Source organism: Vigna umbellata, chromosome 2 (genome assembly GCF_029865625.1).
Source record: "Vigna umbellata cultivar VRB3 chromosome 2, Vumbellata_1.0, whole genome shotgun sequence".
NCBI lineage: Eukaryota > Viridiplantae > Streptophyta > Magnoliopsida > Fabales > Fabaceae > Vigna > Vigna umbellata.
Window position 1 is genome coordinate 40,609,493 of NC_142166.1, and position 12,904 is coordinate 40,622,396.

Sequence of the window (12,904 nt, forward strand, 5' to 3'; positions counted from 1 at the left end):
TATCTATATCCATAAAATTGATTCACACACTACAAAAAAGAAGGGCATTACCGAAGGCCAGAAGCCCTCGGAAAAAGCCCAAAACCGTCGGTACAAGGTAATTACCGAAGGCTTATCGACGGCCAAAGAGCCCTCGGTAAATGCCTTGTCGCTAACATTTACCGAGGGCTTTTGCCCTTCGGTAATTACCGAAGGGCAAAGGCCTTCGGTAATTACCGAAGGGCAAAGGCCTTCGGTAATTACCGAAGACCTAAAAAAAAAATTGTGGTCCTATGTTGCGGCATTATTGGCAAGATTGCTCCATATCACAGACACTCCTCCAGTAGGCTTCTTGTCTTTCAATTGATAGAAGGTACCAGCTAGCTCCTAAAATCTTCAACCAAAACAAAATGAATATCACAATCCAAATTAACACCACAATCCAAATTAACACCTGTGACAAACATAACAGCATCAATTTTACCTATCAAGTCAAAGAAACACCTTGGCTTTCATCAAGATAAAGGAAAAAGTATAGTAATTTACCTGAGGAAGAGGCAATGCAGCAATGAAGTCTAGACCAAAACCCTTTCTCAGGTACGTAGTAGCTATCTTGGTAGTGCCTATGACAAGTTCTCCCCTCCCAAATACCCGAGAAGAAGGAGCAACATAAGTTGTTCGTACAACAAATAGGTAAGGACAAGTTCATATTTGAGTTGCATTTTTAGCATCAAATCACTTAGTTTAATTGATGAAAACTGAGATTAAATGACAAATGAAACAAACATGACTGAGACATGACAGAATATGATTTCCAATATTAAAAGACTCAATCAGAGGATTGCACCGAATAAAATGAAAATTACAATGACTCAAGCAACAGAACAATCAAACTTGGAGACCTAACACATAATTGCAGATTCAAGAACAAACAAACAGATTGAATCTCATTCAAACCTTTAATCAAATAGTTCATGAGCAACATTAACCATAACACTCAAGACAATGCACAAAACAGAGGATTAAACCATAAGACAGTACAAACGAATAAAGAACAAAGCGGAAGCTAAACGAAACTAAACGCATAAAATCAAAACAAGACAAAAACAAAGCAAATAAAGACAAAACGAAATGAAGATGACATAAACAGAAACACAAAACCAAAAACAAAGACTCGAAAGACTTATCTCCTGAAGATGCGCCTTAACCTAGGCTCTGAAATAGCATGGCGCTCCGAGGAGAAGACGGAACTTGAGCGATTTGGACTTCTCGAGGCATCCTTAAGGTTGATTCGCAGGGGAAAGAAGTAGAGAAACAGAAAACCCAAGGCGCCAAGGGAAAAACCCTGATTGGTGGAGGAAACCTTAAATGTACCGATTAATCAGTGAGAAATAGTGTTTAATCGGTGGGAAGTGAAGATTAAACGGTGAGAGGAGGTTTAATCAGACAAAAATGGCGAAAAAGGTGTAAGGAGGCGAAAACCCTAACTATAGGCATGGCAGTCGCGCGACACAATGCTCTGAAGGATGCAAACAATTTCTTTTTTTAGCCCCAATCGAGCCTCTTACCGAAGGCCACAGCCCCTCGGTAAACTCTTCTTTGCTGTCCGTAATGCTATTTCACCATGGCCTTCGGTAATCATCTATTTGACCGCCGGTAATGCACTTTTACCGAAGGCCAAGAGGCCGTCCATAAAAACCCTTCGGTAATAATTCAATTTCTTGTAGTGACATATGTCTATGGTATTTTTTCTTTTATTCCATTCTTGATTACACATTTTTTTATGTAGCTGTGTTTAAATGGTGTATTATCGATTTTAGGGAATCTAATGATTTTTAGATCTCATATTTGATTATTTCTAATCTTTTTTAGTATATTTATTTATTATTATTATTTTCACTTGATAATGTTTAATTCCCAATTTGAAGTGTTCATTTAGATAATTTAAAAAAACAAAAAAAAATTATATCCCTAATTTTGTTTAATTTGTAAATATTTTTTCACTCAAAAAATTTTCATTATTTCTCAATTGTTAAATTAATTCAAAATCTGAAAACTTTTCTCAAATCTCCAAGCTAATTTCTATGTTATCATATCCTTAATTATACATTTTTTTTAGGCAATTTCATTTAATGGTGTGTCAAATTTTTATATGTAAGACCCATGAAAAAAAAAAGAAAATATTTATAGTAGTAAATTTTAGTATTTTATTAGTAATAATAATTTTAATGGATAGAAAAATGTAAATTTTGGATATAAAATTATAGTAATTTTAGAAGGAGAGGTTCAAATTTTTGGTAACTTATTTAGTAAATTTTTTAAATTGAATAGTAAAAAGTAAATAGTAAATAGTAAAAAAAGTAAATAGTAAATAGTAAAAAGTAAATAGTAAAAATAAATTTTCAGCATTAAGATTCCTTAGCATGGAAGAAAGTAGTAGGTAGAAATTAGGATCAGATTTGGTGAGAAAATGATTGAAATATTATTTTTAAATAATATTAAAATAATAAATAATATTAAAATATTAATGAATAGTAAATTTTTTTACCTATAAATAGCCATAGGAGGGAAGGTTATTTTGCACCAAGAAAAGAGGAATCAAGTGAGAGCTTGAGAAATAGAGAAGAAAGAGTTAGGGAGAAATTTTTAGTTGTAAGAAGAGTAGAGGTTCTGAAGGGTTTCAGGGAAACAAATTCGGAGCAGGAGATTAAGTCTGGAATAGAGGTAAGGGGAGCTAATCTTTTTCTTGTATATGATTTTTTTTATCCATGTTATGATAATGAATATGAGTTATGAGTATGTTAAAATTTTGGTAATGGTAGTTATCTATTCACTTACATAAATTTAGTTTTCATGATTATAATTTTCTTATTTTCGAGTTAGTATGGTAAAACTTTTCTTTTAATTATTTTGACCGTTGGATTTAGCTAAAATTTTAATATATGAATCCTAAAACCTATTTCTTCACTTTGACCGTTGGGATTTGTAATTAGAAGTCTGTACTTAGAGAAATAAATCCTGCATGTTTGAGTAAATTAATTACCCTTGTAGATCTATTACTGAGTCATCTCGGTAAAATATATATTAAGACTTATTTGACCGTTAGATCAACTTGAAAATTTTATATATGATTCCTAAGATATATTAATACACTTTGACCGACCGGATTATAAATTAAAAGTCTATGTTTGGAGAAAATAATTTTTTTAGTTTTGAAAAATCTGATGAACACTATATTTCTGTTCTTAAGTTATTATGGTAAAAATTTCATATATATTTTATTTACCGTTAGATTGAGCCCAAAATTTAGTATGTAATTCATAAGACATATTAAGTCATTTTGACCGTTCAGATTTGTAATTAAATGTCTGTGCTTAGGGAAATTAGTTTCGCATTTTGAGTATAATTGAAAACCACTTAAAATTCTGCACTTGAGTTACCTCGGTAAAACCTCAATATCTATCTAGTTAACCGTTGGATCAACCTGAAATTTTAATATGTAGTTTATAACAAATAGTGAATTATTGTGACCATTCAGATTTGAAATCGGAGTTACAGATTTAGAGATATTAATTTCGTATCTTCTCAGGGATCTTAATATTGCTTAATTTCTATTTTTTTGATATCTATATTAAATTTCGGTGTTAATATTATATGCTGTTGTTTTAAATCTGTAAATAAGAAATTTGTTAAAAACTAGTTGAGGAACGCTTTGGCTAAGGAAAGATTTGGTACTTAAGTTGTCCATTGTGACGCACCTCTCTTTCCTGGAAGTCTACTCGACAAGTTTTTAACTTAAATCCTATTGAACAGATTATGTACTGTTAATTTATTTTGTGATATATTCAGTTTGTATGATTTCTAAAATGATTGAATTTTATTGCATTTGAATTATGCATCTGAACATGGTTGTGAACTATAATGATGTATGTGAGTATGAATTGGACATCTCAGGGAGAGATGACTATGTAATGTTGTGGTTGTTGAGTATAACTGTAGTGAACCTAGGATCGGTCTGTCTATCCCTACACTCAAAGCATTGTTCATGCTCACATAGAGAAGAACAGTGTCAGTGGTGAGAGTAGAGGGAGGTCCTCGTCTATAGCCTTTGATGGCAGAGATAGGCAGGTTGGGGATTTACCTTGCTAGTGTTGGAGAAAGACCAACAGACTATGCGAGTGCAAAGACGACTGTTGGTTCGACAGTTATACAAATCCGGATGAGTCATATGTGTGGATTTACCTTGCATAGTGTTGGGAAGTGCCAGCAGAACTATGCGAGTGTAAAGATGTGTGAGTCGTGGTTCAATGAGCATGCTATAATTGTTCTTTTATATAAATCTATGTATGACACCATGAGTTAACTGTGATATTGATATAACATGTTTTTTTTTTATATATCTAGCTCACCCTTGCATTGTTTGTGTTGTGTGCTGTTTGGGTATGTTTCTCTGGCGATGATCATCCACTTGGATGGGAGCAGACGTTGTTGAGGAAATCCCTTTGGAGTAAGAGCTGGAGGATACTAAGGTTGCAGAGTAGTCTTCTTAGGAGTTTCCCATCTGAACACATGTAGTGTTCGAATCTATAAACTGTTGAAGTTTAAATTTCAGTTCCTTTTATTTCTGGATGACTATAATTTCACATTTAATTACACGTCATGATCCGACTGTTCTCTTTATTGGAATGTTGACGTCTTTATTATGTAATAATTGTTATTATATAATAGGGATGTTACATTAATGGTATCAGAGCAGTTCCTTCCTTAGAAACCTGTAGGTTGTGGGTGTGCTTCGTTTGTGATTGCGTACCCTGGTCTCGTGTAGGAAGTTGTATTAGTTTGAGTCAGACTAATGGTCTTTCTTTCTGTGTGAACAGAAGATGGCACCTACGTCTCCTCATCGTTCTCCTCCGCGAGTCGATCAACCTGACTCTAATCAGATGCTGAATGCGGTGCTCCAGGCGTTGCAACAGCAGAATACTGCGTTGGTTCAACAGAATACCTTTGCATTACAAAATCTTGAAGCCGCAAGGGTATCGGCAGAGAACGCGAGAGTGTCTTCTGAGAACACTCAAAGGGAGTTCATGGAATTGATGACTAGTGCTAGGATTCCTCCAAGTGTTTCTTCCGTTGTTATTCCTGCGCAAGAGTGGAGTTTGGAGAGCTTTCTCCAACATCGCCCAGCAAGATTCACTGGAAAGTGCAGCCCTGATGAAGCTGATCACTGGTTTGGAGACATGGAGAGGATATTCGAAGCCAAGGGATGTCCTGATGAGAAGAAATTAGCCTATACTCAATATCTGCTTACCGGAGAAGCTGGCCATTGGTGGAACAGCATGAAGATGATTCTTGAAAGGAATGAGACTTCTATTACTTGGGAATTGTTTAAGACCAAATTTTACACTGAATACTTCCCAGACAGTGTGAGATTTGCAAAGGAAGTAGAATTCCTAGAATTGGTGCAAGGCAACAAATCAGTGTCAGAGTATGCAGATCGCTTCAAGCATTTACTTCGCTTCAACACTATGGCAGTGAATGAAGAATGGCAATGCAGAAAGTTTGAGAATGGCTTGAAGAGCGATATCAAGTTGCTGGTGAAGGGGTTACGTATCAGAGAATTCCCTACATTGGTGGAGATGTCCCGTGATCTAGAGAAGACGAAGGGGGAATCTGAGGGACAGCAGAATCAGCCTGCTAGGAATGAGGGATCATCTGGATCTCGTGACGGGTTTAGCACTAAGAAGACCCCTTACGCTAGACCATCCTTTTCTTCTGGGTTTAGGGGTTCATCCTATCCACCATCGGTGCAGTCAGGACCAGCCAAGCCGTCCGGCACCGTTAGATGTTTCACCTGTGGAGGACCTCATTACCGGAGCAACTGCCCGATGAGAAGTAGAACAGTGAAGTGTTTCAAGTGCGGGAAAGAGGGACACTTTGCTACAGAGTGTACTTCTGCAGTAGGATCAGGGTCTCAGGCACAGAGGACTGGTTTGCCTCCACCCAGGGGAGGTGACAGACCTCAGACGATGGGAAAAGTGTACGCCATGGTTGGATCAGAGGCAGTCAACTCAGGTAACATCTTCATCGGTATTTGTTTACTTCTTGTTTTACCTGTGTTGTGCTTTTTGATTTGGGGGCAACACACTCCTTCATAGCGAAGGCATGTGTTGAAAAGTTGGGTATGTCTATAGAGGAGTTAGACGTTGATCTGTTGGTGTCTACACCAGCATCAGGATTAATTGGGACGTTTTCTGTGTGTGTCCGTTGTCCGATGGTCGTAGAAGGAAGTCGGGTCAAGGTAAACCTCATCAGTTTACCTTTGCAAGGATTAGAAGTAATCTTGGGAATGGATCGACTATCCGCCAATCGCACCCTCGTCGACTACGATGATAAGGAGATGTCGTTTCCGGATGAAGACCAAGATATGTCTTTGTCGATCGACGTCGTGAGGCAAGACCTCTTGGAAGATGATAGTTGCTTCTTAGTGTTATCACCTATGGAAGCGACTCAAGTTTCGGATCATGCGGCGCAGGAGAATCAGAGTGTAAACCTCACGGTTGTGAAGGACTTCTTAGATATTCTCCTGAAGAAAATTTCTGGTTTACCGCCTCCACGTGAGCATGAAGATTACCTTAGGACAGTGCTTGAAGTTAAGGGTGTGCAAGTCGGAGAAGATTTGTTGGTTCAAGTGCAACCAGTAAGGATTGAGGACGAACTGTCAAACAAGTCAAGGTCATCTAGGATGGTAGAACAAGCGACTCTACCTGGAAGTTAGAGGCGAGGTGGGAGTAACTTACCTCGACTTGTTCGTGTAAGCGCAATTTTCGAGGACGAAAATTTTTGTTGTTGGGGAGAATGTAAGACCCATGAAAAAAAAAAAATATTTATAGTAGTAAATTTTAGTATTTTATTAGTAATAATAATTTTAATGGATAGAAAAATGTAAATTTTGGATATAAAATTATAGTAATTTTAGAAGGAGAGGTTCAAATTTTTGGTAACTTATTTAGTAAATTTTTTAAATTGAATAGTAAAAAGTAAATAGTAAATAGTAAAAAAAGTAAATAGTAAATAGTAAAAAGTAAATAGTAAAAATAAATTTTCAGCATTAAGATTCCTTAGCATGGAAGAAAGTAGTAGGTAGAAATTAGGATCAGATTTGGTGAGAAAATGATTGAAATATTATTTTTAAATAATATTAAAATAATAAATAATATTAAAATATTAATGAATAGTAAATTTTTTTACCTATAAATAGCCATAGGAGGGAAGGTTATTTTGCACCAAGAAAAGAGGAATCAAGTGAGAGCTTGAGAAATAGAGAAGAAAGAGTTAGGGAGAAATTTTTAGTTGTAAGAAGAGTAGAGGTTCTGAAGGGTTTCAGGGAAACAAATTCGGAGCAGGAGATTAAGTCTGGAATAGAGGTAAGGGGAGCTAATCTTTTTCTTGTATATGATTTTTTTTATCCATGTTATGATAATGAATATGAGTTATGAGTATGTTAAAATTTTGGTAATGGTAGTTATCTATTCACTTACATAAATTTAGTTTTCATGATTATAATTTTCTTATTTTCGAGTTAGTATGGTAAAACTTTTCTTTTAATTATTTTGACCGTTGGATTTAGCTAAAATTTTAATATATGAATCCTAAAACCTATTTCTTCACTTTGACCGTTGGGATTTGTAATTAGAAGTCTGTACTTAGAGAAATAAATCCTGCATGTTTGAGTAAATTAATTACCCTTGTAGATCTATTACTGAGTCATCTCGGTAAAATATATATTAAGACTTATTTGACCGTTAGATCAACTTGAAAATTTTATATATGATTCCTAAGATATATTAATACACTTTGACCGATCGGATTATAAATTAAAAGTCTATGTTTGGAGAAAATAAGTTTTTTAGTTTTGAAAAATCTGATGAACACTATATTTCTGTTCTTAAGTTATTATGGTAAAAATTTCATATATATTTTATTTACCGTTAGATTGAGCCCAAAATTTAGTATGTAATTCATAAGACATATTAAGTCATTTTGACCGTTCAGATTTGTAATTAAATGTCTGTGCTTAGGGAAATTAGTTTCGCATTTTGAGTATAATTGAAAACCACTTAAAATTCTGCACTTGAGTTACCTCGGTAAAACCTCAATATCTATCTAGTTAACCGTTGGATCAACCTGAAATTTTAATATGTAGTTTATAACAAATAGTGAATTATTGTGACCATTCAGATTTGAAATCGGAGTTACAGATTTAGAGATATTAATTTCGTATCTTCTCAGGGATCTTAATATTGCTTAATTTCTATTTTTTTGATATCTATATTAAATTTCGGTGTTAATATTATATGCTGTTGTTTTAAATCTGTAAATAAGAAATTTGTTAAAAACTAGTTGAGGAACGCTTTGGCTAAGGAAAGATTTGGTACTTAAGTTGTCCATTGTGACACACCTCTCTTTCCTGGAAGTCTACTCGACAAGTTTTTAACTTAAATCCTATTGAACAGATTATGTACTGTTAATTTATTTTGTGATATATTCAGTTTGTATGATTTCTAAAATGATTGAATTTTATTGCATTTGAATTATGCATCTGAACATGGTTGTGAACTATAATGATGTATGTGAGTATGAATTGGACATCTCAGGGAGAGATGACTATGTAATGTTGTGGTTGTTGAGTATAACTGTAGTGAACCTAGGATCGGTCTGTCTATCCCTACACTCAAAGCATTGTTCATGCTCACATAGAGAAGAACAGTGTCAGTGGTGAGAGTAGAGGGAGGTCCTCGTCTATAGCCTTTGATGGCAGAGATAGGCAGGTTGGGGATTTACCTTGCTAGTGTTGGAGAAAGACCAACAGACTATGCGAGTGCAAAGACGACTGTTGGTTCGACAGTTATACAAATCCGGATGAGTCATATGTGTGGATTTACCTTGCATAGTGTTGGGAAGTGCCAGCAGAACTATGCGAGTGTAAAGATGTGTGAGTCGTGGTTCAATGAGCATGCTATAATTGTTCTTTTATATAAATCTATGTATGACACCATGAGTTAACTGTGATATTGATATAACATGTTTTTTTTTTATATATCTAGCTCACCCTTGCATTGTTTGTGTTGTGTGCTGTTTGGGTATGTTTCTCTGGCGATGATCATCCACTTGGATGGGAGCAGACGTTGTTGAGGAAATCCCTTTGGAGTAAGAGCTGGAGGATACTAAGGTTGCAGAGTAGTCTTCTTAGGAGTTTCCCATCTGAACACATGTAGTGTTCGAATCTATAAACTGTTGAAGTTTAAATTTCAGTTCCTTTTATTTCTGGATGACTGTAATTTCACATTTAATTACACGTCATGATCCGACTGTTCTCTTTATTGGAATGTTGACGTCTTTATTATGTAATAATTGTTATTATATAATAGGGATGTTACATTATATGGTAAACATTTGTTCATTTATAATTCTTTTTAATCTTTTTATTTGTTTTTTCTATAATGTAGAATATTATTTTAATAAATTTTTAAATAATTGTTTTTATTTTCTAACTCATTTTTATATAATAATTTTTATATAACAATTTAATGTCACTGTAATAAAATTCCAAAGATTAAATATATATATATATATATATATATATATATATATTTGAATTTTTATTAGTTTAATATTTTTTATGAGTGATTTCATTTAAGTAGCATATTATAATCTTTATTAATTTATATAAAAATAATCATTAATTATAACTTTGTGAAAAGAAGTCGACACATTTAAATGTTTTTAAACTTGAATGTTTGTTTTTATTTTATAACTCTTTAAACGTATTTTTTAACTTTATTTACTTTATTTCGTTATGAATATTTTTGTTGTATTAAATTTTATGTACGTGTAATTGTGTAATATTTTATATAATTTTTTCATTTTTATTTAAATTTTAATTTAAAAGTTATATAATTGTTATTTATTTCTAAAAATTTAAAAATGAATATGTTAGGTTGATATTGACTATTTAATAAATATTATATTTTTTTGTAATTTTTAGAAAAATAATTAATTGATATAAAAAGAGTAGAAAAAATGGTGTGAATATAATAATAAGTGTACTCATTATTTAATTAAAATAGAAATGAGATAAAATTAAATATGAAAATCTTGATAAATATGAATTTTTACTTTGAATATAAAATAGGATAATGAAACTCATTTTCATCTCGTTCCATTACCATATTTAAAAAGGTCGAGTTCGAACAAAATATACATACATATAAATGAAGTTTCAAACTTCCAATATTTCATACCCTCTCTCCTAAAAAAATTGATATCCTCCAGCAAGTTGTCTCGTGTGAGGCCTTGGAAAATTAACCGTAAGCCATCTGTCTAATCCAATTAAATACACTGCTGAGTCACCTGGCTGCTCTCATTAATGCACCGCGACACACATTCAGTCTCATTAAAAACGCACTCACACACTCTGACGCACGCCTGTCAAATGTCACTTTGGAACCTTCTGTGTAGTGGAAAACAGGTGTCCGCATGAGAGTGCACGTCCATTTGACCTTGGGAAGAAAACTAATTTTTCTGAAAACATTTCTCCCACTCTCTGCATGCATCTTCTTCTCCACCAAGACTCTGACCTTTCTTCTTCTCCAACTTCTCTCTAGAACCTCTCATCTTCTCTCTACTGTAATTCACCATTCTCTACTCCGATCCCATTTCAGAGACTGTAGAAGAGATTCCAGCGTCCTAAGCTTTCCAGTAAACCGAACAAGTTCACGTTTGAAACTGGTAAGTTCTTCTTCTTCGTCGAACGTTTTTCTGTCTCATGCAAAGCCAAATTCTGGTAGCATGAAGGGTTAAGTTCTTAGTAGTTCTTGGTTTTATGGTTAGATCTGTTTGGAAGAATTAAGTGATCCTGTGAGGGTAGAAAACTGTTAGCGGACGAACCAAACACCTTGAGTTAGGACGTTCACTTCTGATCCAGGTAAGGGAAGCTTATTGATTTAATTTATACTTGGATGTTTGTATGTAAGCATGATATTAAATGAATGTAGGAAACGTATGTTGGTTGAGCATGCCTGAACGATCACTGTTATGCATGAGATGAATATGATATATGTTGGTTGAACTGCATGATGATTTTGATACGTATGGTTTGAACGTTGGATGATTTTTGTATAGTTGATTGGTTAATAGGATGAATTCTATAAAGTATGTGAAATTACTGGAGTATATGAAAGTATAAGATTTTGAATCGTATGAGAAATGTGAGTTGATATAGTTGAAATAAATCTGGATATAATGATTTTCTCTATGATAAGTTACGCTCGTCATCGTACGGTCTTATACCGTTCGGTCTCCCTGAAATTTGACTTAGAATGGAATTCTTTCATTCGGAAAGAATCCTGAATCTTGAACGAGCGTCCCCATTCGAATTACTATGTTTGAGCGTTCGGCTCAACATAAAGATGTCGCCTACCTTAAATTAAATAATATTAAAATGAGTAACGGTTGGTCTTATACCAAGCGTTCGTCTTAAGTAGTGTTCGGTCTTACACTGAGCGTTCGTCCTCTTTAGTACTCGGTCTTATACCAAGCGTTTGTTCTAATTGATTATCGGTCTTATAACTAGCGTTCGTCCTAAGAAGTGCTCGGTCTTATACCGAAAGCTCGTCCTTACTGTTGATTTTCTAAATGAGTGTAAATAGCGTTCGTCCAAATTATTAGTAAAAGTATATTGTAGCGTTCGGTCATTGACTGGCAGTCTATTCCTTTAAACCGATTGTTCTCAGTGTAATTAAATAATTGTCTTGTTGTATCTTCATCCATTTGGATTGGGCAAGAATCTTTGTACCTAAATTATTCTGAACATTCATTTTTTATCTCTAAGAGTCGGTTCGTTAAACTAATTTGGTAGCATTGACGTTCGTCGTATAAGTAGGTGTTAGGTTATTCTGATTGACAACAAATCTCCTAAATCCAATTCTTAGCGTTCGTCTTCGTTCTTCAGAAGTATGAACGTTCGTTATTTTATACTTTTAAAACTGAAGCTAAAGATGATGATAAATTATAAGATGTTGATGTGTGAACACTATATTGAATGATTATACGATTATGGAATTTTAACGAGCGTTCCAGGGAGGAACGACTCTTACTTATGTTGAATATTAAATTTGATAAAGTATGACTGTGGATAAGTTAAGACTCGCTGTCCATCTTGATGTTCCGTGAGTACTCATCCTCATGTAGAGGGAGTACGTCATGTGTGGGAACGGCAGGAGGTCCTTAGTCCATAAGTTAACATGGGCGACGTAAGAACGGACTAACCTCGAGTGGCAGCTGTTGAGTGTGTTTCAGTTACTACATCACTCGGGTGCAAGGACGCTTGTAACTACACAGATTCATACAGTCCGGACGGTCGTCTTATATATATATATATATATATATATATATATATATATATATATATATATATATGTATAGAATTTGGATGATGTTATAAGTTAAAGTTACGTGCTTGTGTGAAATGAAATGTCTATTGTATGTGTCGAATTATAAATTAAATTATATAAGCTTACCCTTTCGTTTTCCTTGTGTTGTCCATTGTACCTGTACGTTCGTCCTGTCTTGCAATGATCATCCGTGTGGATGTGAGCAGAAGGTGAGGCCACTTTGGAGGAAGTAATCGAGGAAGAAAATTTAGTGGAAGTTGAGTTGAAAGCGGAGCAGTAGGACGTCCGTTTTCCTTTTATTTTTGGAATTCGTTTTGTGATTGAACGTTCGGTTATTTGAATCTTGTAAAACCGGTCGTCCCAATCTCTTGTATTTAATTACTTAAGCCGTTCGGCTTTCACTCTTCGCTTTATTAATGAAAAGACTGCATTGATTGACTGTTAATCGTAATTATTTCTGATTTATAGTAATT

At 34.3% G+C, this 12,904-nt stretch overlaps 2 protein-coding genes across 2 annotated transcripts; both read left to right on the forward strand.

The window, feature by feature from the left end:
* The first annotated feature begins 4,758 nt into the window (after nucleotides 1-4,758).
* On the forward strand, nucleotides 4,759-6,141 carry LOC148203996 (uncharacterized). The gene has a single exon (XM_088107981.1). It carries the CDS (start codon nucleotides 4,860-4,862, stop codon nucleotides 6,132-6,134), a length of 1,275 nt encoding a protein of 424 aa, XP_087964107.1. The 5' UTR covers nucleotides 4,759-4,859; the 3' UTR covers nucleotides 6,135-6,141.
* Nucleotides 6,142-6,151: 10 nt separating this feature from the next.
* On the forward strand, nucleotides 6,152-9,398 carry LOC148203997 (uncharacterized). Its single transcript, XM_088107982.1, has 2 exons — nucleotides 6,152-7,403; nucleotides 9,162-9,398. The coding sequence occupies exon 1, from the start codon at nucleotides 6,161-6,163 to the stop codon at nucleotides 6,752-6,754; it is 594 nt and encodes a 197-aa protein (XP_087964108.1). The 5' UTR covers nucleotides 6,152-6,160; the 3' UTR covers nucleotides 6,755-7,403; nucleotides 9,162-9,398.
* Nucleotides 9,399-12,904: the final 3,506 nt, after the last annotated feature.